Here is a 25,439-nt window from a genome sequence, read left to right as displayed (position 1 = left end):
AAGTTTTTTTGTGATTTGGGTGACCTGATCCCTTAAAAGAAATCAATGCATAGTTGAAGCATAAGATGAAACATGATCCTGGCCCTCAGGTGTTAAAGTGACACACTTTGTATGCCCCACCTCCTCCACACATTCACTTTTTCCTGTGCTACATGAGTGTCACCCTACTCTGTGCATTGGCAATTAATATGCATTGGCCAGTGAACGAACCTCACAATTCAAATTCATTGCATGGAATTCCAAGGAGACGAGGTTGAACTGAGAGCCACTTCATTACCGATATATGACGCATTACATATATGTGATACTGAGCAAGATACTTGCAAATATGCAACAGACATAAAGGGAGATGGACTGAGGAAGAACATTGTTACACACTCACACTTCCACACACATGCACACACACACACACACACACACACACACACACACACACTCTTTATTGAAATACAATATCCAGGTGATGCATTGCAGTCATTAGTTTGTCTATGCAGAGCACAGTGAATATTAAGACAAATGGGACGTTTGTCACAGACACCAAGGCTCTCTTGCAGCTATTAACTCCAATTTATACATATCTGAGGAAAACCACACATTTTCATATCACATACTACAGAAAGTGGCGGTCCTGTTTTTTGTATTACTAGAAAATTGCATTTTTATGTAAAAAGTATAAAATTGCTGCCTTATTTTTGTTCTCTATTGCAGAGTTGAAGAATTTCTATTGAAATAAACATTTTAAAATGGGAGCCCTCGTCTGTACCAACACTTTCTGCGATCAAAACATGTGTTATGTACTGATCTGATTTGAATTTAACTGATTTACATTGAACTGATTGGACTATAATGAACAGAAATTAACCTAATTACACTCCACCACATTTAACTGAACGGATCTAAACTAAAATGAATGGAATTACTTGAACATATATATGCAGATTTCAATCTCCTAAATGATAAAGATCAAACTATTAACTCGTTCTATAAGGGAAAAAAACATACATTTTTAACTTCACAAACCAAAAATGTTGTGGCTCTTTCAAACTGTGAGACACATCTGGCCCTGCTCTCCCTCAGGATGCTTTCACAGAGGGTTGCTGCTGCTTTGCATTACTGTATGCAACATGCTAAACCCAGTCAGAATCATGAGTAGGTACACTGTGCAAGCATCACAGCTGTCAGGGAAATCACAAGGTTAATAAACAATGTTATGTGGCTCTGCACGGGCAAGCAGCAGTGTTGTAGTGAATCTGATAGAACGACTAGCAAAAGCATCTCTAATGAAGCCTCTAGCCCACTTATTTGTAGGTGTTTTATTGCACTCTTCTTCTCACACGCTGAAACAGAAGATCCTGGATCCGGTATGAGACCAACATTGCCATACCGCAGCTCTAACATTGCTGTTTCAGCTGCATCACATTTTATTAACTGTACATTACACAGCCACTGAACATGATTGGACTCAAAAAAGTGCTCATTAACTGCAACATGATTGAATTGAATCATGCACCTTTATAACAGCAAAAAGTAAAGTGACTGTGGCCCATTTGTAACATGCTATCCCCTACACTAGTGTCACATACACACACATTTTGCACTCATGCCTGGTGCACACATTCACCCATGGGTAAGGCTGATTATGGAGAATGTATGGCAAGCAGACGCTGTGGAGGATAATTCCCTTCCAGCTCTCAGTGGGTAATGTCAAAATAATTATCAGACCAGACAGCTCAGTGGGCAGGCAGCACCTCTTCATTATGGGGCAAGGTTGAGGGGGCTAACAACCTCCAAATGTGCCAGTGCACACCATGCAAGGTTTGACGTGAAACTCTTCAAATCCTTTTCACCTTTATGCTTAGTTTGTGCTGCTCTTTTTTTTTTTTAGGACTTATCTTACATGTTTCTTTCATGCTCACAAGGGTTATGTCACGGCCACACGGCTCTATCTCTTGGACTGTTCACAACTTTTGTGTCTTTTTTTATCTTTTGATTGTTCACCAGGTGAAGTCAATGCCGTTGAAACAGGTTTCACCACAGGTTTAAACAAGTGTGTTATTTGCATATCAAACACCTGCATATGCAAAAGAGGAAGTTGTGGGAGTTTTTAAAGATTCAAATATAGATAATTCTTTCGATATATTTTGAATAAAATATCATCTATTGTCGTCCATTTTTTGGAGCTGCCTCTGTACTACATATTTGGACCAAAAAAATAGGTCAAGGTTGCAAAAATCCTGAAAAGTAGGAAAGGGTTCATGTTCTTGGTTGACAAAGGATAACAGGCAGTATCATGAAAGAGAAAAATAACTACATATATTACATTTGTGAGTACGGGTCTGACTATAAGATGACCAGAGTTGATGTATTCTACAGATCTGACACATTAGCAAGAATTATGACATATTTTTCTTTGCATCACAGCACATGCATTTTCATAAAGTCATTGCAGATGATTTCATCACTTAACATAGAAATGGGTTTGTGAGCATTCAAGAGAGACATGAATGAATATGTGTCAGATAGAGATGCTTGATTTAGTTTTTATGGAGAAAATAGGAACAAAGAGTGTGTGCCCATCCAAGTCAGTTAAAATCTGCGTGTATGTATGTGTGTGTGTGTTTGTGTGTGTGTCAGAGTGACAGACCTCATTAGGCCAGAGAAACAGCAACTGTATGTGTGTGTAAGGTATTGTAGTTGTTACAAATATATTACCTCCCTGTGTCTCAGGTTAACTGCACTTTCATCTCACCTTGACTGACCTTCCACACACATGCATGGATGCTCATACACAAGCTTAAACACACACACACACACACACACACACACACACACACACACACAGCCATTACACCAAAGGGACTTCACATTAGGGACATTTCTGCTCATATGATTGACTGCTTCGAATAAAGGACCTTGGAAAAACATCTGGGCAAGTGACAAATACGTCCCTCTGGCTGCTGTTGTATGAAGGAGACAGATACTGTGGGAGCGAGAGAGAGAGAGAGAGAGAGAGAGAGAGAGAGGGAGAGAGAGAGAGAGAGAGCGCCAATGTGTGTGTTGAGTTATCTCCGGTGCTACACAAAGACCTGCCAGACTGCTACCGCTGTCAAGGTTTCTGTGTGAGTGTGGGTGTGTGTGTAAATGTGTGTCCTTGCCAGCCACTTGACATCACACAGCCCTCTCATGGCAGGCTCCTCGGATCAGTAGCAGAATGGATAAGGCTATTTACCAGCAGCTTATTTGGTCTGGGTCAGACCTCCAGTAACAGTTTAATGGGTGTTGAGGGTGGTTGCTACACGGAGGCGAGCGGCTTTATCTGGCCATATGCACCTTGAGCTTGCATCTGCATGACAAGTGATTTAAGAAATGACATTTTCACAACTAGGAGAACCTGGACATATTCGGAAAAATATGTTTTCTTATTAAATTTTACAAGTGGAAATTATAATTTATATCTATGGCAATATCCTCTTCTAAAACCTGCCCATACTAGAACTCTTTTTAATGCTGACAGCTGGCAAGTGGCCTGTTCCGACTCAATATCACACTGAGATACTTGTTTCATTTTCTCATTCAGCTGATTATATGCTCCAATGAGCATGCTATGTAAATTCAGTCTAAACATTGCTGGGACTTCAATTTGTTATCCCATTAATTCGAGTCTTTGTTAGAGCACATAAAAGTTACACCTCCTACATTTCTTTACAAGATGATTTAAAAGTGAAAAAAGAAACAAACATTGCATTTCACAGATATTGCAGTTGAGATTTTAATGCAAGGAAATTGTTCTAATGGGCCTCTTCAGGCATGCTCACACTAATAGATGGACACACAGGCAGTTAGTTCAGCTCAGAGGATGATTCCATCCTGGAAAAACCAATATGAGTGTGAGGTGACCACAACCCCACAAAGCCTAGAATTTCCCTGCAAGTTTGTGCATTTTTAAAAGGCTAAGTCAAGACTGCTTCAGAACACAGCACTGCCATTTCAAACACCCTGCCCATTATAAACTCTGCACCAGCACCAGGTTTTGAGTAGTACTTCCTGCACCCTCTTCCCTGCTGGACTTTTACGATAACATGTTTCTTTAGACAAAGAAATTGCATAAAATGTCATAAACAACCCACCAACATCAAATACAGATGTAGACGCACATACAGAACAAACACATACAGACAGAAATGTATTCATATACCCTCAGACATGTCTCCATTCTGACATACTTACACAAAAACCCATAGATTCACACCCACACAATCACGCCTAAACTGACAGCTAAGGTTCTGCTGAAGGTCATTCATAGTGATTAAAGAGGCATCTCTGCAATGATTTTCAAATGACCCTCGGGACGCCTAGACCACTGACACCTTTTCAATAGAAAATTACTTTATCGTGCCCTGGGATACCTGACTTTAGACTGACACAGTGACGGTCTAATCAACAGCGAGACAGTAAAGAGCGACAGACTGGGACAGAGATGTAAAGGCAAACGGAGAGCCAGGCAAGACAGACCTAATAGTGTCACAAACTGAACGTGATATGGAGATGTACAGGCATGTAGCAGTCAGACAGACGAGCAGGCAGGTATGTGAAGACATGTATACATACAGAGAGATAGCCGGGCTTGCCCAAAGCCAGAAACCCGTCCATCCATCCAAGAACAATCCCAGTCAGCACCAGTGGGAATATGGCCCCAGTGCAATCCCAACACACACACACACACACACACACACACACACACCCACCCTGCAGCACTTTTCTTCAAGCCGCTGATACAGGGGTTTTGGTAATAGCCACGCTGATGGTGTGATGGCTAATTTCACCTTCATACACTTTATGTGTGTGTGAGTGTAATAATCACCTTGAGCCATGCAGGCAGTGGATTCCCCCAGAGATCGGCTAGGTTTGATTTGACATCACAACACACACACACAGACACACGTACACACAGCCATTTGGTGCTAATATTTACATATAAACTACTGTAGAAGAACTGAGCGTCACCTTCACACACGATTCAAGGTTATCACAAAAAACATGAAAAGACGTGTAAATTAGGGAATTTTTTTATGTATTGCAAAGGAGATTAAGCAAATCCTTTTTTTTCTTTTGTAAAAGGTGCCGTAAGGATTTAAAAAAGAAATACTTCATCATAAGGATTCATCACATTCTTCATAAAATCAGATATACTAGTCTTGGTTAATACGCTAATTGTTAGCAAGGCTTTCACTTATTTGGCTCTTTTGTAATGAAGGGATCCCACAGTAACATGAGCTGCTGACATCAGCAGCTAATACATCTGACAAACACATCATTGCCAGGCCTTGCATCATCAGGTTTTCAAACATCATGCATTTTACAGAACCTCACAGCTCATTATCACCATAACCCAGTGATGAACTGTATTCTACTGGATTAAGTTGTCAGCCATGATGCACCATTGACAATAAATTTCACGAAATAGCTCAGCACATAGATGGGGGCCGTGTTATTCAGGGTGACTTTCTTTACTTGGGCAGTATGTGATTTGCTTCGTAGATCAAAAACTGTCTCTGTGTTCATTTATCCATCTGTCTCCATCTACCACACCCCCCCTCCTTCCCTCCCAGTCTGCATCTACACAAAGAGAAAAACGGCTAACTAGATCCCTTGTTACCCTGACAATTGGTATCTCAACCAATAAACCATGTCTAATTGCATTGCTGGGAAACATCTTTCAGCAATTACATTGTTTGGCTAAAAAAGCTCATTACATAGAAACCAGCAAGGGATATAAACACAGACAAAAACAGATCACAAATCCTAACAAAGTACATTACAATAAAGTTCACAGCCTGTAGGTTGGTCTATTAACTGGTAAAGATGAACAGCTATAACAGTAAGAAGCTACATTGCACACAACTGCATCCATAAAACATTTCATTACTGCTTGAAATTGTTCTCTTTATAACTGCAAACATTGACAAGGTAAGTATTTGTATTTCTGACATTTGCCACTTCCATAAGGTAAACTCAAAACATGCATGGCTTTGTCACAGAGGACACCTGTAAACAGGACTAAGAATCTACAGCCATGCTACCATGCTTGTACTTAGGCACAGTGGTGCTTTGAGTTAAATGCTAACAATGACAATGTTAACATGCTGATGTTCAGCAGGTATAATGTTTACCATGTTTGCCATCTTAGTTTATTGTGTTAGCATGCTAACATTTGATAATTAGCATCAAATAAAGTACAGCTGGGGCTGAAAGGAATGTTGTTTGTTTTGCAGGTATTTGGTCATAAACCAAAATATTGGACAAATTAACATTTTGACAAGATGGAAAGTTAAGGGCCCACCACAGTTATCACAATTAATTGTGAGAGGAATATGAATGTCTGAACCAAATCCCATGGCCATCCATCCAATCGTTAAAGTAGATGTTGAAATACTTCACCATCCTATAGTTGTTGAGATATTTCAGTCTGGACCCAAGTGTATACTGTAAAGCAACAACTAAAGGAACCTATACCTGTGGATGTGCTGTGTCATACAGTGGCACTGGCTGTAAGGCTATCAGACAATGAAAGTCAACTCTAGAACAGATTTTTTTTTTTTAAGTTTTATTGCAAAAATATAGAATTTGATAACACACTACAAAAACATCAACACAAACATAATACATGACAGTCTCAAAGACAAACCAATAGCACATCAATAGCTAGTATTTTTACTGTGCTTTCAAAGAATCACAAAACAGTTCAGTTGTTTAAAACCTTGTGTGAGTTACTGATAACATGATCGTCTTTGACCCGGGGAAAACCTAATAACTGCATACCTGCTTTTGAATGTTGACACAGAAGCTGCGCATTTTTCCCAAAGATCACATGTGTCATGACCCAATGAATGTACCTATTTTCCACTTCCTGAGAAGCTAACTATACAGTTGTGAAGTGGGCGGGGCCATTGGTAACAAAAGTATCTTTCAAACTGCAAATTTGCATTTGAAACCTTACTTTTAGCAAAAAAATCTCAATGTTACTCAACACACACACTGGAGTCATCAATAACATTATACCGGTTGTAAATATTTCAACCTCAATGTGGTTTGTCAATGGCACAAAATACTACAATACCCACAGGCCTCATTGGCCACGACAAAGATGGCAGCTAGAGATGTGAAATCAGTTGAAGCTTCTTGCAACCAGGAACAATACTCTTGGCAAACACAGTCTTGTGCCTTTGACTTTTTATCCGCACAGTTGCTCATTGATTGGAGCTGATGACTCAACTGAAAAAAATGTCATACCGTCCAAGTATTGGAAATGCTCAAACAGCTTGTCAAAAATAGTAATATTGTCTAAAGGAAAAATTAGGGATGTTACTACCAGAAACCAGGCCCACATATAACCCCGCCCACTTCTCTGCTTTATTTCTGAGGTTTTCAAAGACACCAACACTATGTTTTTCATCATTATAAAGTGTCTTAAAAACCACCCAGATGTCAGTGCAACCTTTTATGGTTGTTATATCCCCTCATATTTGTGTATGCAAATATGATTTTTTTGCTATTAATAATTAGGTATTGCTTTTGTACATTTGCTAGAATTCAGTCAAACCTCCTACCCAACGGTTTATGCCGTGCTTTTATTACAGAGCCAATCCCAACAAACTCCAATGGTTACGAATGCAAAAACCTGTTAGGGAAATGTACGTGTATATTGATGTGAAAAAATTTGATTACCCTCCTCTGAAAGTCAATTTCAAACAACAAAGTTGTTGATTCAGATGTTACATCAAACGTGTTATGTAATTTAATTTGACACTAAAAAATTGGCTCCTGCATAAACACTTCACTGCATGGTTGATGGAGTCCCAGCTGACGGTCATTGTGGAGTAACACATCAATAAATCTCTGCTCGTTTGCTGTGCTTTGTTTCTTCCTACTAAATGAGAATTACTTAATCAGAGACGGCCAGGATAAAATCATGCCATTGCAAAAGTGCTGAGAATAAATCATTTGAATTAATGAAGATATTTCGCACAGCAACATCTATCCACTAAACTGTATATTTATTGTTGTTTGCAATGACAACAAATCAACACTTTTGTAGCAGTGGTAATGCTAAAATGTCACAAACACTCAGACAAAACGTCTGGCTGAAGTTTGTTGACATCAAGGGCTAGTGCTATTGACCTTTGTACAAAAGGTCATACGCTCAATGTCCTAAAAGATTCCTGTCAAACCCTGTGCTTACGTTCTTAAGGTGTGTCGTTGTGCCGTACACAAGAAAATGGTGCTCTACATCAATGATGCTTTAGTTTTCCATATATAGCTTTGATTTGTAAAAATATTATCAATGCTTTGTGCTTAACTGTCAGATTTTACACTATGGGAAGCATTGAGAATATGACGTGATATAATCAGCATAAGGGAACACAATAATTATAGTAATTATATAGTAAATAATTCAGAAAAGCTTTGACACTAAAAAGTCAGTCACCTATAGACATTTTTAGTCAAACAAAAGGGCAACAGATTTCTCATAAAGTGCAAATTAAATTAGTTCCAACATACACATTGTCTGACATTCTCCTTATTGCCTAGATATTGTTGGCAAAAAGTAAATACATAGAAAGTTGGGGCACAATTGGGGCATAGCATTTTGGCCAGGGAGGAAATAATGGTGCTTGAAAGATGAGAGGCACTTATAAGGGTGTACTATTCACCAATTGTTCATGCCCCAGGCATAGGTTTTAAGTTGAAAATTAAGTCGAAAAGGGTGGTAGTAAAAAGCCAATACCATGAAATTTGGGTAGGGGATCAAAACACTGTGAAACTTCATCAAACGGCTATCATATTCATATGACTGAGGAAACTGAAATTGAAAACAAGCTGGGTGATAAATTAAAAGCACCCAGCATAATTACTTTCATTGTACTGTACATGCCTTATATTGTCTAATATAAAATGTGCACCACATTATTGATGCATTCCCCCGCTAAATTAAAGATCTGCATAGTCAAAATAGTCTACATACAGTATATATATATGTTTTACTGCCAAATAGTTGGTTGCATTTTTGAAGACAAAAAGAAAACACTGTGGCCAAAACCACAAATCTAATGTTGCTAAATGGCTACTTTTCCCCGCCATTCAAATGACAATATAGTATATTAACATACAAGCTGGTGCCAAACTTTCAAAGTGATAAATGTAGACTAAAGAGACTATGCAGATGTTTATCTTTCAAGCAAACCTTCACTCTGGTAGAACATTTCGACTTTTAAAAACACATACCCATATAGAATAACAATTGTGACCATTCCTCACTCACATTCTTTTATGAAACCAGTCAACAAGTATGATCTTGACAGCAGGTGGAAAGGCTTAAATGCCACAAGTGAGGCGGCTTTCCGCCATCAATGAGGCCTTTTACTTTGACTCCTCTTGAACTCAGAAGGAGGTCTGAGTATCTAAAAGCGAAACATCTCTAAAAGAGTGAAAACCCCTTTAAAACCTTACATTCTTCTTGTGTGCTTTTCTATGCTTTTCATACAGTCAAGTGATACCACCTCTTATAAAACTAGCTTTACAATCTCATTTCGTTTCCACTCTTAAAAAAAAAAATATTAGCACGTCATCTGCAAAGAGGATATATATACTGTCAGAACTCAGTTCCTGCTTAGGTGAACACAACGGTGAAAAGGGTCAAGTTTTAGCAATAAAGCACTGAGTAGCAATGTATAACATACCATACCAAAGAGAAGTAAAGCAAGGGCTTGATCATTGACATCATTGTATACCTTTCAACCATACCAGAAGTTCATATATCAATCCCTGTGCACACTTCTCCAGCTTTTAGAGACTACAGAGTATTTATTGTTGTCTCATTTAGGGCCGCTGAAAATATTTCTAGGTCTTGCATCAAAACTTGAAATGAAACACAATCACCAACAACATAACATGGATATTTGATAGTTCTGCATACCCTTTAGGGCACCCTTTTATGGGGACAGATGTGCTGGTTGCCCCCACCTGACAGTGGCCCAGATCTAAGTAGTAGGAATGCTGATTTAGAATATTTGTCACTATTTACTAATGTGTACTACTTTGAGATGCTTGACCAATACCAACTTGTCCACATGATGGTAGACAGAAGAACAATGCTCCCTGCTTTCAATATATAATACATTATATACATGACAAGACATGTAGGCAGAGCTGCTCAGTAGTCCAAGAGAGAGTATTATGATCAAACACAAACTGTCTACATCATTTTTGCTCATTTTTTAAACAAGTATAAATAAATAAATGATTATCAAGTTGATCAATATTGCCCCCTTATTTTCAGCAGTCCTGTAAGAGTGAGGTTTATTGTGGTGTGGCAGACATGTGGTGGAGGGAGACTCTGGTGAACTGAACAGATTGCTGAGTGCTTTCTGTGGTACCTGAAGGTTGTTGGTTGTAAGTGAAGGCTCCATGAAAATCTGAGTGCAGTCTTGAGTGAAGGCTGCATTGGGTATCCTAGTAGATATTCCATTAGTTCCATAAGAATATCAGTAAACAGTCCCACTAGAATCTGGGTGATCCTTTTTATGAGAATCTGAGTGGCAGTTCCATTATTACATGAACAGATGTTCCATCAGGATCGACTGAACTTTCCATGAATTTCCGTGAATGAAATTTCCACTGGATTGAATGTTCCGGCTGTGACTGTTCCATTTGTCCGAAGTAGAGCCTGTGTGAGGAACTGGCTGAACGGATCCTTTAGTGTCTGAGCAAAGGTTCCAGTACAATATCCGTAAACTGTTCTGCTTGACTCTGAGTGAAGTTTGTGACTGATTTGAATGTGTGATGTTGTTGTTAGAACCTATAAGAAGATTCCCGGTAGTCTGAGTGAACCACTAAAACATGCAAGTATCTAGCGTAGGACACAATTTTCAATTAGAATCTGCATGGTTTAGGAGTTGATAACTGAGTGAGTTCTGTAGGAACCCATCAAGATCTTAGTGGAGATTCCTACAGATCATCAGAGCAAAGATGACGAAAAGCCGGCTGAATCTCTTATACAATCTGCAGCTTCATTTAGAAGATGGTTTTAAGGACCAGAAAGGTTATATTGCCACATTCTATCCCTACTTGACAGCATTTACATAACAAACATAACAGGTTGATGCTGCAACTGAGCGTTATGTTCGATGTAGTGCTATACATTCAGCAAGATGAACAGCTGTAGAGGGTATCCTAATGCTTAATGCCTTGTATCGTTTCACACTTTTCTTTTTGTAGGTTCAATAAGACCCAAACCCAGACGGTTTCCTTGTCATGGACTACTGAAGGTTGTGGTATGTACTCTTGTCTTGCATTGCTTTGGATAATGAAGTATATGATGCTGAATGAGTGTGGATCTTCCATGAGTTGTGCAGATGGATCACAACTGCAGTCTTGTTGCATGAAGACCTGCCTAAGGGTCAACAACAAAATCCAACAACAAAGCACATTAGCACGGCAAAGCAAAGACCGAAACGAATGAAGATTTTGCTCTTGGTCCATTACTACATGTCTACCCTGCCTGAGAATGGTGTTCAACTCAATAACTCGGGATGGAATTGTACTTACAGAGAACAAGTCAGTACTGTTCCGATCCACTGGGTTCAGATCACCTGAGACAGGCTGAAAAAGTTCAGTTTGAGTCTACTGCATTGAACCTCCCATATTTGTGATACAGCCAAAAAGTGCTGGTTGCTCTCAGAGCCAGATCTGTGGTCTATGTTTCATGTTTGATCTGAGAGAATCCAAACAGTGCACAGAGATATCAGAATCCCCAAGATTCAACGCAAATGGAATAATTAGAAGGAAAAGTCTTTACTTGTTTTCAGTTCAGTTTTAGCTCACCATCATCTTCCCTTCATGTAGCACCACTCAGTTCAGTTCAGTTTGGTTTTAGTGCTGCAATGTCAAATATCCCCAATGACACCACAAGCAAACTCCACACACAAGAACCACAAAAATGTGGATCCTCCAGGTTAGATCCATAAACATTGGGTTTCCTTGTTCATAGAAAGTGCTAAGCCGCTCTAGGTCCAACAGCAAATCTGAGTCTTTTCGTCACATACTAGGTCCATATATTGTGTGTATGTATACATGTGTGTATGTGCGTGAGTGTGTGTGTGTGTGTGTGTGTGTGTGTGTGCCTGTACATATGCATCAGATCTTTACAGTAGAGTTGGTGTTGTTCATATGGACCCTCATCTCCTGAATGGTAGTGATGATTTTTTTCTGATGTCCAGCCAGGTTCACCCCTACTCTTCGCAGATCCCTGAAAAACACCACACAAAGATCAGGCACTTGTTTATCAAGCAGTCTGCTAACAGATAAAGAAATATATAAAAAAGTGAAAATGACTGTACTTAAACTTAAAAAAAATATATATATAAAAAGGTTCATTGGAATGTTTTAGACAACTAGCATGTTGATGCATTTTTTATTGATGTTGTAGTGCAGTGTTGCTGCAACTAAGAGAATCAATATATAATATCCTCACAAGGCACAGCCCTTATATTGTAAATGCCCTGATTAAAGCAATTAAAAAACTAATACGAATACTGATATGGTAATTTCTGAATGGTCCCTGTGTTAGGCATTCACAAGTGATACCGATGTCTTTATCTTTATAGAAGCTCTAAGTTCTATAAAGGGTGCCAGCTTTTCAGAACTTTCTCACAGGCTTGCAACCTTGTAATAGATCCTGCATTCTCATTTTGCTTTGACCGTCACAACATTTTGTGACAATGTTCTTTGCTTCTCTATCTAAAAAAACCCTCTTATAATGGAACATTTGTTCAGTTTTGTATGTTCAGCAGGGAACGACATCAAAACTGCAGTGCACATTTGATTCTTCTCATTTGAGTCAGGATCATCATACCAACTATTGAACTTAAAAGGTCAGTCCACCTAAAGATTTTGTAAGGACAACGTTCTACTAAGGAAGTAGCCCCTATAAAAAATTATGACAGCGAGGTCTGTGGATGCACTGCTGTAAGCTCCACAAACAAATTTAAATTGTATGTATTCTTTATTAGGCAAGCGAAGGTCCAGTTGAGATACAAGATCTCTTCTTTCAGGGAGTCCTGGTTAAGAAGGCAGCACAAGCAGTTTCACCTAAAAAAACTATGTCACATGTTAGACACATGCAATTCATACAAATAAAACCAAAAACTATCTGTATGGCTAGAAGTAGTACTTGTTTACATTTGTATGTGGTTAAGTGGCCTTACTCTGATGTCATCTGAGCCACTGTGTCCAGTGAAGAGTAACCTCCTTCCATGAAGAGCTCAGTATAACGCCCCATCTTGATGGAGTCGAGCCACTCCCCTACAGTCTGGCTCCGAGTGCTGCAGTCCCCTTCTACACTGGCATGCTCCACTAACAGGTTGGAAACCCTGGTGCATGGATGGAGATACAGGAAAAGAAAAGAAGTATGACAGTAATCAAATTAAAGCACAAAATTAAGCATGCATTGTTTCAGACAGAATCCATTCTCAGGATGACAGATTGTCAGATTAAAGGACTTTCAGCACCAGCCCTGTTTCACATCATTATCATAAATGGAGTGAGATTCACTGCGCAATTGACTACATTTTGAAGCCCTGGGCTGAGCTCAAAAGTCCTGACAGTTACCAGTGAGGCATTATAATGCTCCTTATGCACCATCACACAAAGCTGAATACGCTGTCCACTCAAAAGTCTTTGTCATTCAGCTCACTCGTCATGCTAACAAATAAGCTCTCCATGCTATCAAACACAAATGTTCATGCTAGCTAACAATATTATCCACGCTGTAGCTAGAACAGGAATGATGTGGAACAAGGACCGGTCCTGTTGTCCCTTTAATCTGGTTAACTGTCATATGTTATTGCGTGGGATGTTAGATATGGAATTGATTTATTAAGCGTGTTCCTGTGTGTGTGTTTGTTCTCCTTTCTCTTTTCCACTTACACAAAAGACTGCACATTATTTCATTATCTCTGCAAAGAAAATAAGGGAATGATGGTATCTGACCAAATGGCTGCTTCAGTGCACTTATAGCCATTTCATACCATTATACACTAATTCAATGCACATACATAGTGGGGAAATACTAATTGAATGTTCAAATGTTACGATAATCAAAAGATACCCCACTGGATACAATTCCCACTAATGTGTAGTTTTAAGAAAATCAAGCTACTTTCATTTATTTCTCTGCTCCTCTTTGCCAGCATGCAGCAGTTAGTGACTATGTCCATCTTGATTTAATTATGCAGCTACACAAGACCTCAATAGAGACTCTATTTACATTTCATCTGAACGATGATGAGTCTATTAGCTTGCCGCGCTGGGTTTAATTCACTTAAGAATGAATAGGTCACTTAAAGCACAATGCATTTTCAGAAGTAAAAGCCAACATATATCTCTTCCTGAAAAAATAAATACATTACAATGTGTAGTCTTTTACTAGAAGTAGGTGTGAGAATTAATTCCTCAAGTATTGAATAAGTTAACATTTTTAACAAAAATGCTCAAATTAAAAGATATTCATATCTTATTCATATATCAATGTAACGGTTGGTCATCTATTTCTTAAATCCAAAAATAAATGTTTTTGTATTGGGCTTCAAAATTTTTTTTCTTTGTGTTAAGGCAGCCATGTGTATCCAAGCAATTGTCGTCCACAAGAAAATGTGACAAATTCCAAATAGACATGTTGTTTTTTGCGGTGTGAATTCATACCGGTGTGAGGAGTTGACCAGTTTTTTTAATGAGCTGGGATTGCGAATGAGTTTGTCTAGTAGACAGACAATCTCATCAAACTTGGGCCGGTTGCTGCGTTCTCGCTGCCAACAGTCCATCATTAGGTGGTACAGAGCCTCAGGGCAGTCCATAGGACCTGGCAACCTATAGCTCTCCTCTACTGCCTTTATTACCTGCAGACAGACAGGGGGGTTGAGAAAGACACATGGGGGTTAGTACAACAACAGGTTCAGGGTTAACAGAGACCAGCCAGAGCAGTGAAACCCCCCGTGGAAGTCTCAATCCTCCCCTCTGAAAAGATGACTTGGAGCCTCTTTCAACTTTAACTTTCAACAGTAAATTTGTCTTGCAGCCAGTTAAAAACAAAGACTTTAACATAAAACCTGATAAAATACATGCAAAACATACGCTACACAACAAAGTGACAACAAAACACTAAACCTCCAGCCATCATCATCCCATCCAGTTGTCAATGGTTCAAACAAGGTCATCATCATCACCCAGCAATATTATAAGGAAGACTCATCAGCAGCTGGCGGAGCATTTAACAGTAATGGATTGGGAGCAAAATAATTTCTCACTGAATCTTGATTAATGTAATACAATGATCAGTTTTAATGTTTGCTCAAAAAGATTCTGGACATTAGAGAAGAGATCTGCTAACTGTATATATTTTAAGAGGGAGCAATGAGGTCACATGATGCTGCAACATACACCGCAAGATTGGGAATCTCAGATGGACAATGACTGCATGGAGGAAACATTTCCAAGGTATGGAGAGGACACAACTTGTTTGACGCCTGAACATGTAATATCTTTTTCATAGCGGGACCGCAACAAACTTCAGCAAAAGTGATGTTACTTCCAATCTGAGTTCTCCCCAGAGCAAGATCCCGAATCCTGGTATTTGCTCCAGGGAAGCTCCTGCTCTCTATCTGACCCCACACTCAAACCTCCAAGAAGTTAGCAAGCAAAAAACAAACTCCCCTGCAAGCATCAACAAAGTAACACATCATAAAAAACATTATTTGTTTATTTGATACACTGCATCGCCCAGTTAATAATTTCCGCAAGTCACAAGATGCAGCACTGAATCACCAAAATGTGTTTTTTTTTGGGTGGGGGGGGGTTGGGGGGGGCTGAGTTAGATGAATAATATATAAACCTGACTCCCTCTGTTAGACCCTGCAGTGGAAAGCAGGCTGGAGTTCTCAGCCTAGTTCTGCCAGTGCAAGACACTGGAGGGAATTGATTTGTTGAGTTCATGACAGCCTTTACTTGTGTCAAATTCACACAAAAGACAGACGCAATAGCACTCCAATACACACGCATGCATGAAAGCGCACGTACTCGCGCAGCAAAGCGTAAGAGAGAGGCGCAGCATCAAATCATTGCTGCATGCTGAGAGGGAGAAGAACTACACATAGCTGACTGGCAGGGAGGAAAGATCACAGGCAGAAAATGAAGAGACCGAGGTGGGAGAAAGAAAGAGAAGGCGAATAAAATAATACAGACAGAGATTGCATTTTTCAGAGACAAAAGAGAGGACGAGGAGGAAAAGGGCTAGAAATGGGAAACAGAAGGAGAGAAGCTTAGAGAAAGAGAGTGTGAGAGCCGGCACTCTCTTGCGCAGATCAGAGAAAATCCAGCATAACACTTTCAATTAAACATCAAACGTCTTCTCCTCTCCTCTCCTCTCATCCTCCTCTCCTCACCATCTCCAGACTTCTCTGAGACAGACAGCCTAATAACCAAAAGGAGGAGGGAGGGGTCTGAAGCAGGGGATGAAGAGGTCACCGGAGGGCTGTGCGTGCATATGTGCCTTTGTGTGTGTGTGTGTGTGTGTGTGGGTGTGTGTGTGTGTGTGGGTGGGAAGCGAGTGCACGTGTGTGGTGTCTGAATCAAATGCGACATTCTCACTCATCGCCATGTGACAACATTGCAGCTCTCCTCAATAAAATGACCTCCGGGCGCCACACTGTAATGTAGGTGCTACCCTCTCCTACTCTTTTCATCACCCTCTCCTTCTTCTCTGACTCACCTTTCTTCGCCTCTCTCTCTGATGAACGGACACATGCGGGTCATTTGGGTACTCACTGAGGAGTAGAGCTAACTCGCTACCAACAGGTTTTACAATTTTTCATTTGGCCGAATATTTCTAGAATAGCATGAATGATGCAGAAATCAGAAATACATCTGCTACATTTTGTTTACAAGCGATCTAAACACCTTAAGAACTAATGTAATATATATATATATATATATATATACATATATATATATATATATATACTTAGCCTAAGTGAGTGTACAACCAGCTATTTTCTCTGCCACATTTTTCTGCTTAGCACTGCACCTCCATGCGTATTCACCTGTTTCACCCTTTTGCTTACGCACACCTTTCTCTACACCACACAATGTCTCTCTCTGTGTTTCCATTAAAGCTGCTCATTCTCACTGTCCACACTTTGCAGTAATAGATTTATAATAACAGATTCCCGCACAGCCCTCCCTATTTCAGCCCACATTTAGCCTCACAACATTTCACCTACACGTCTTTCTCTCCATTGTCGTCTTTTGTTATACACAAGTCAAAAGTTCCCACGGAACAATGCAGTTGGCCTCGTGCTAACATTTTTTACTCTAATGGAAGTAAATACTTTGCATGCAAACTGAAATGACGGACTAAAAATATCTGTGATTTTATGCTGTTGACCTATACATTTATGGAATTATATTCAGGATGTACGGCTTTTAGTTTATTTTATTCTTTTACATGCCAAACTATTTCTCGGCCTTTGGTAGTTGGGTTAGGGTTAGGGAAATAGTTTGGCACGTAACCCCACCGCAAAACGGCAAGTTGTGTTTACACTTCGGTTTTTGTACGGATGTAACAAACATGATATATTGTGGGCAAACTTCCTCTGCTGATGAAGATCATGTGATATGATTGAAAGCTCCAGAACAGCTACTAAATGGACCTTGTGGTGAGAGAGTTTTCTCAGTTGTCCTAACTATTTCATGGCCATTGTACAATCCTGCTTTCTGTGCATGCGGTGGTTGAATTGTGGGTTAAACGGTTCAAAACAAGACAAACTGATTTCCATAACAATGTTGCATCAAACTTACATCTTGATTGGACATCTCCCAGTATGGCCTCTCTCCGTATGACATCACTTCCCACATGACAATCCCGTAACTCCACACGTCGCTGGCTGAGGTGAACTTCCTGTATGCGATTGCCTCCGGAGCAGTCCAGCGAATAGGAATCTTCCCGCCCTGTGACGACATGCAAGAACATGTATCAGATAATGCAAATACCTTGGCGGATTTAAAGGAAACTACGCTTACAAAATGTAATATCAACTCTCCATGCGTTACGGTGCATGACAGAACTAAACTTTATATGTTTACATTGAGAACAGCTCAGGTCCACACTTACATACAGCTGCAGTCATTCAAAAGCATTACATTTTGTTACACAAAGACGAAAACCAAGAACAGACCTTAATTGAGACACTTCTGCCGCATGTGGTCCAACCCACAATTACACTAATGAATACCAATTTAGGAACACATTCATGATACCAAGTTACACTTTCTTTTACAAATTCCCTGTTCTAACTGTCGGGGGGCCGGAGATTCCTCTTCTTGTTTTCCTCATCTTCATTATCGTGCTTTCATTGCAAAGATAGAAAAGTTCACGGGATGACTGCTGAGTTCCAGAGGAAAATGTGTTTTCAGCTGATGAGTAGTGAAATTAGCTTGATGCAGTATTGATGAACACAGCAGCGGGATATCTCAGGGTCTGATTATTTGAAGGGTGTGAATTATGTTACTCTCATTGCTCTGTCAGGGAAAGACAGCGAGAGAGAGAGCAAAAAGAGAGGTAGTCTGGCAGTGAGAGGTGAGTGACAGGATATTTGGCGCGAAGGCAGCAAGACTCAGTGCTAATTGAGTGTTGCAGAGACTGAGCTGAGTACTAATTGGCCCTCCTCCTGCAGGAAGCAGCCCGTCTCTGGCTGACAGGACGCCACTCAGCTTGGGACACACAGCTCAATTTAAAACCTGCTGCTGCCGTCTGTGTGTGTGTGTGTGTGTGTGTGTGTGTGTGTGTGTGTGTGTGTGTGTGTGTGTGTGAGAATGCAAGTACGTCTGTGTGTATTCGGTTTGAGCGAGACTCTTGTGCAAGAGTGTTCCACTTAATCCATAGTTTCATATACCACAATTGTTGTGCACACGCGCGCACACACACACACTCACACACACAGATACACACCGGATTAAATATAAATGTCCTCTAAGACACAACAGTGTGTCCTCTAGTTTACCCTTCCTCTTTCTCCCTCAGTAGTGCTGAAATAATTAGTGGATTAATCGATCGGTAGAAAATTGGCAGCAACTGATTAGTTGTTTAAGTCGTTTATTAAGCAAAATTGCCAAACATTTGCTGGCTCCAGCTTATAAATGTGAGGATTTGTTCGTTTATCTGTTTTTATAATTGTCAAAAATATCGTTGGTCTCTGAACTGTTGGTCAGACAAAATATCAAAATAAGCAATTTAAACTTAATTAACTGAAATGATAAAGAGATTAAGAATTAGTTGCAGCCCTATTATACATACACAAACATGCGCAGCCTTACCCGCGTGGTGTACGCAGCCTCTGGGTCGTCTTCCAGGACTCGGGACAGGCCGAAATCAGACACTTTACACACGAGGTTACTGTTGACCAAGATGTTACGAGCTGCAAGATCACGGTGGACATAGCCCATGTCGGACAGGTATCTGTATTTATCAACACAAAAGGAGAGGATTAAAACTAAACACTGTGCCCTAATGACATGTTATGTGACACATTGTGTGTTTATGTGGACTTGCATGTGTACCTCATGCCAGACGCAATGCCACGCAGCATACCAACCAGCTGGATCACAGTAAACTGACCATCATTTTTCTGAAGAAAAGAAGGGACAAGGAGGAAAAAGACATTCTTATTGATGTGCGGTTCCGGTATGTTTAGTTAAACCACTGTATACAGTTTATGAAAACAGTGAACAGAGAGTATTCAGAGGGGAGTGGAAGAAAATGGGAGGGATAATATCACATGACAAATGTTTAAAATCAGATAAAATCCCCAATCTTGCAAATCCACTGAAAGAAAATCACATGATTTGGTTAACTGCCTGCCAGTAACCCCCAATATGAAAGCTGTTGACCTGGGATGATTATATATATATATATATATATCTATATATATATATATATATATATATATATATATATATATATATGCACTGTTCTGTAATGATGGAGTCCCCATGAGGTTTGACATTAAAAACTGTCTGGAAAAATGCAGTGACAACAATGTGGTTCAATACTAATAGTTTTTTTCTGTAGTTTTTAGCCTGGCGTGTAGTCTGCAAAACTGGGTTAACTTGCAAAATAACAAAGAAAGGCAAAAGAGAGAGGACATGTATGACCTCTGCATTAAAAAAAATTATCGCCAAGCATTTTGTTAACGGCTGCTTAAAAATGTCCTTCTGGCATGAAAGCCACACAGCCACTGATAGCCACAAAGCCAGTTACTGTATCGTACAGTACAGCAACAAAAACACAAATGTGCACGTCCAACTTCCACCTGTGCAGCTTTGTACCTCAGGTCATTCCACCCACATGTACGCACATGTGTTCTTGTCAATAGCTCTTCTGCTCTATTGGCAGACCGAAACCAAGATTAAGGATTCCTCTAATCCTGCCCAGAACTCGTTGCTGCGCTGCTGCCCAGAGTCACACCATGTTTTATGAAATCAGTCTCTGGCGCAGACACCAGCTGAGCCGTGTCTCCCTTCAGCAAGTCACGGCCACTGTCTCGCTCCTCACTTCAAGCCCCGACTTCACCTTCTCTTGTGAGACCTTCAAACCTCCACACCCCAATATTAATAATTAGCTCTTTCAGTGACCAGGGAAAAATGATGAGGGGCAAAGAACTTTTTTGCCAAGGACAGAAAGTGCTTTCTCTCTACCACTGCATGCTGGTCAGGAGGTAGCTCCTTGAAAGACTAGAGTAGAGAGTATTTTGCATTGCACTCCCACACTAACTCATGATGGACTGCTTAAAAAAAGTATTAAAATGAATGCAAAAGATATCTTAAGTCGTTTTTATCCCACACATTCTTCCATCTTGTCAAAGCCTGGTGCCTACACATCCCACAATGCAACTCAACTGCCGACAGTTTTTTCGGGTATGATTTGGGTGTGTTATGCTAGTAGTGGCTAATGTCGTCTCGAGTTGCAACGCACAACGAGGAGTGGACTATAGAGGTCTGGTAAACTCACTTCTTTCTAACTCCACAACCCTGTCACTAGCAATTGTTTTTTTCATGTAACCTTAAAACTTCTAACCTTAACCATAACTTAACAATAGTTATTTGCCATAACTAGGATACCCTAACTGTAACCGGGCTGTTGTTGCCATGCACGAATATTGTAATAATTAAAACAAAGCACTAAATGCTCAAAGACGTTACCACTGAACATAATCCAGGTTTCTGCAGAATTGTTTAATATTAACCTTGAGTCTGGTGACGGGGTTAGAGCCAACTGTATAAACAGCTAAGAAAAGGAACATTTGGCTGACTGCTTAGTGCTGAAGGAGACGGTGTTAGCTTCCATACAATACTGATGAAAACAGTACATTATAGTACTGTGACTGCTCTTTCCCTCCAGTGGAAAACCCTTCCACTATTTTCCCCCAATGACAGCTCTCGCTCTGTTAGTTTAAGCTCCTTCCAATCCAAATGTAAAATATCCATCTACAGCAGAACATTGCACTTACATGTGAAATGACATGTTAAGCCAAAGGTGGGAGTTATAAGCCTCATACTGCATTGTCCATAGCTGTGACACTTCATCCAGGAGCCAGTCCGGCCCCTGGTTCTCCCATGGCCGTGTCATTTATACCGGCCTCAGTACACCAGCCATCCATGTAATTACTTCACAGGGGTTTCTGTGCTGCTCCGCCTGCTGGTCTCCCAGCTCCTCTGCCTCCCCCTTTTCCATCCAGGATTACTCCCCAAAGGCACACAGGACAGTCATGTCAGCAGTTTTCCGTGACCACAGCCCCGTAGCACACCTCCTACACCTCCCCCCCCACCCCCATCTTTCGTCTCACAGCATCCTCCCATTCCACACAGTCAGAGTGAGAACATCCTGTTCAGGTAAAAAGGTCTTTTCCGGCCTCATTGCCTTTCAAGCACACCTGAACCTCCAAACACCACCACATTATTCTCACCTTTCTCAAATTTCCATAATTGCTGTTCTTTACCATATTGTAGTTGTATGACCTTATTCCTCTCATCTCTCCATTAGCCATCTGCTGCAGGAGTTTACCCCTTTTTTCATACAGGATTAGCCTTGTCCGCCAACTGAGCATCTTGCCATTGTAACCAGTGAATAAACTTAAGTGCTCTGAAGGGGGATCACTGAATTCAGAGATTTACCAGCCTGCCTCTTCATTATAGTTCACCCTCTCCACTCGGTGAAGTCCAAATTGTCTAGACAGTGCAGACATGATTCCAGCCCGGAGTGCTCAGATGTCTTTCATATTTTCTGGCAAAGTGATGCCTCTCACAGTTGGGGCTAGTAAACATTTCAAACTTTGTAGAGTATGTTTAAAATCTGTACCATGTAGACATGCTCAGAACTGGGCTCCTTTGATTATTCAGTTTTATTTGTTGTTGCTGTGCTAATTTTTTTATCTCATGTACTGAGAAATAATACCTATGACGACGTGTAACTTTGCTTTCCCCTTGAAAGACGTCAGCGTAACACCTGCTCAGGTTATGATTTTACACAAACATCTATCAACTTCTCTTGTTAACTTCTGCTTCAATGTGTAGAATGATGAGGTGTTGAATTGGAGTAATGATAGCTTTAGTGGACATATTCTCATGTCACCCCACAGTGACATTTCTCCATTACAGACAGCTCTCACAAACGCATTTTCCTTTTCCGGGAGATGAAATGTTTTTTCCACCTCTGTGATAATTGACCTTCCAATTTGGCATATCAGCAGGTAGAGGCTCTCCACCCCTACAGTCCAGCTGATCTATGTCTGAGAGCTGAATCCATTTCACTTTAATATACCCCAAACATGCTGCTAAAACGATTCCTTTTGACTGATTCTCAAGAGGTGGTTTTCCTTAAGCTCCTCTTCTTCTTTCCCATCCTCTTCCTGTTTTTGCTCCCAGTTATCCCACTCTTCCTCCTCTTTATCCACTGTCTCCCTAGATTCCCCATGACCCCTCCCTTAAGCATCCTTGTCCCCTTCCTACCTTGAGGAAAGTGTCCAGTGATCCATTCTCCATGTATTCAGTGATGATCATCACTGGCTTGCCTGAAAAGCAAAATATGAGAACATACTTCAATACAAAAGCAATAATACATTAAAAAATTACATAAACAATACAATCTTGAGAGAGAGAATAGAAAAGATGTTGAGCCATAAGTCTAATGTTAGATATTAAGGAGCAGCTACTCAAGTTTTAGGTTTTCTCAAACAACTTAATTTTGAACAAACATACAGAATATTACAAAATCTATAACATTCTATTACCGACAAGCTTAAAATGGTGTAATTCATATATATCACAGGTAAATCAGGAAAATATTCTTTCAATGACTTTTTTTCATCAGTCTGAACTGTACTATTATGTCAAGAGTTAACCCAGCATCCCCCAGACTCAGTTCTCAGCTCTAACTTCACAGTCTCTCCATATAGTTGCATGCAAGTTTGGATTTGACAACATCTGTTAAGAGTGTGGCCTCTTGAGATTATTTTGTTCTAAAATCTAAAAGATTTGACTTGTTTAACACTCACATAACACGCATATGGAGATATGGAGCATTACAGTAGAGTTTAGTCTTGAATAATGAACCTGACTGACGTGATGCTGCTTGTATGCTTTTCACACTTCTGTATCAGCAATATTGGAGCTTTCTGAAACATATTAAATTTCACTTTGTTATTACTGTTCCACTGGATGACATCAATGGTATGTACGAATCAGGAAAAAGGTAATTTCAAAAGTACAATTCAGAGTACAACTGAGCTCGATAAACCACAGTTGAAGCTGTGAAAGCACTTCTGAACGTGACTGAAGCACAGCTGAGTGTGATGGATGTTGAAAAACCCTGACAAAGTGCAGCTTATAGACTGAATAAATCAAAGCAGAGTCTGACAAGTTAACTTGAACCTGACAAGTTGAGCTTGAGATTCCTAAACAGCCATACAGTGCCACTGCCATATGAGCAGTCGCGGTAATCTGCATTGTGACATATGTTATAAATCCTACAGGCGAATCCTTGGCTCACAACCAAAAAGCAAAAGTGTGTTAAATCTGACAAGAAGCAGACGTGCTGATGACTCACTCTTGGTGACCACGCCCTCCAGATGGATGATGTTTGGATGGTTAAACTGGCCCATGATTGACGCCTCCCACAGGAAGTCACGCCTCTGCTGCTCTGTGTAGCCTGCTTTCAAGGTCTTAATGGCAACCTGAATCTCTCTTTTCCCGGGCAGCCTCAGCGGTCCGCTGCACACCTCGCCAAACTCCCCTGAGGCAAACAGACAGAGCATGACCGTGGCCTCAACATCTCAGCCCACCTTCAGCTGCAATTGTTCAATGGTGAAACAAACCTTTTATAGTGACCTAAATTTATACTGTTTATATTGCTTTATTTGAGAACAGGTATACATAGAAGTAAAGCTATGGAGAAGGAAATAATCCAGCTAATAGGAAGAATTTAGGTGCTACTACTTATCAGTTCCATAGAACAGAAAAAATTAAAACACAAATAAGCATTCAATTCGATTTTTTCTAAAATTGCTGATACTGACTACAAGGGCAACACCTCTACAAATCCTTTTCTAATGTACTTTGGGATCAGCATCACTCAACTCGCTGCTCATTATCACAACAGATCAACGTGTTACACTGAAGGCCCATTTCACTAGAAAGCCTGTGAGACTTACAAATGCTACAAATCAACATGTTTATCCGCAGAGAACAAACACCATTTATAGCCGTGCGACCCGTCATTTTCTAGCTCAGTCTTTGGCTTGATTGTTGTGAATGGTTAAATTCTATACAACATGACCCAATGAGGCTAACCTCATTACCGTTATGACTGTACATTGAGTATGTTTTAATACAGTACTGTTTGAAATTAATCTCTTACATGACGTTACAGTATTTTACCTGCGCATGCTTGACTAAACAGGTTCACTTCAGAATGAACAATAATGTATTCTGTGATATATTATTCTGGCCAAATGAGCCCCAAGGTGACGCTCAGAATAAGAATCAGTGTATCTGTAAGAGACACACACACACACACACACACACACACACACACACACACACAGGCAGGCACAATAAGTTGACTCACCAGCTCCGATGATCCTCTCTATGGAGATGAACGAGACGTCGATCTCCTGGGCAAATTCATGCACCGCCTGGTTGGGATCTTCATAGGTGAGGGGGTCAATGTAGGTGCGCACCCCCGGGAACTTTACTGCAGACACACATGAATGGCATCACTACCATTTAGATGTCATTTACAATTATTAACATATATTCAGGTTGGTATCCACAATACG

General features: G+C 40.2%; 1 protein-coding gene across 1 annotated transcript in view; it reads right to left on the bottom strand.

Annotated features, from left to right (window-relative positions):
• Nucleotides 1–12,192: 12,192 nt before the first annotated feature.
• Nucleotides 12,193–25,439, bottom strand: part of LOC139300941 (ephrin type-A receptor 5) — a 55,661-nt gene continuing 42,414 nt past the window's right edge. The window contains exons 11-19 of the mRNA XM_070924151.1: nt 25,229–25,354; nt 24,209–24,394; nt 23,113–23,174; nt 19,666–19,733; nt 19,423–19,564; nt 17,908–18,057; nt 14,758–14,951; nt 13,263–13,427; nt 12,193–12,304 (exon numbers count right to left, since the gene is read on the bottom strand). Coding sequence (XP_070780252.1) covers nt 12,193–12,304; nt 13,263–13,427; nt 14,758–14,951; nt 17,908–18,057; nt 19,423–19,564; nt 19,666–19,733; nt 23,113–23,174; nt 24,209–24,394; nt 25,229–25,354 — 1,205 coding nt within the window. The remainder of the gene's footprint in view (nt 12,305–13,262; nt 13,428–14,757; nt 14,952–17,907; nt 18,058–19,422; nt 19,565–19,665; nt 19,734–23,112; nt 23,175–24,208; nt 24,395–25,228; nt 25,355–25,439) is intronic.

Source organism: Enoplosus armatus, chromosome 18 (assembly GCF_043641665.1).
Source record: "Enoplosus armatus isolate fEnoArm2 chromosome 18, fEnoArm2.hap1, whole genome shotgun sequence".
In the NCBI taxonomy this organism is placed as follows: domain Eukaryota; kingdom Metazoa; phylum Chordata; class Actinopteri; order Centrarchiformes; family Enoplosidae; genus Enoplosus; species Enoplosus armatus.
This window is presented reverse-complemented; position numbering and strand designations above follow the sequence as displayed.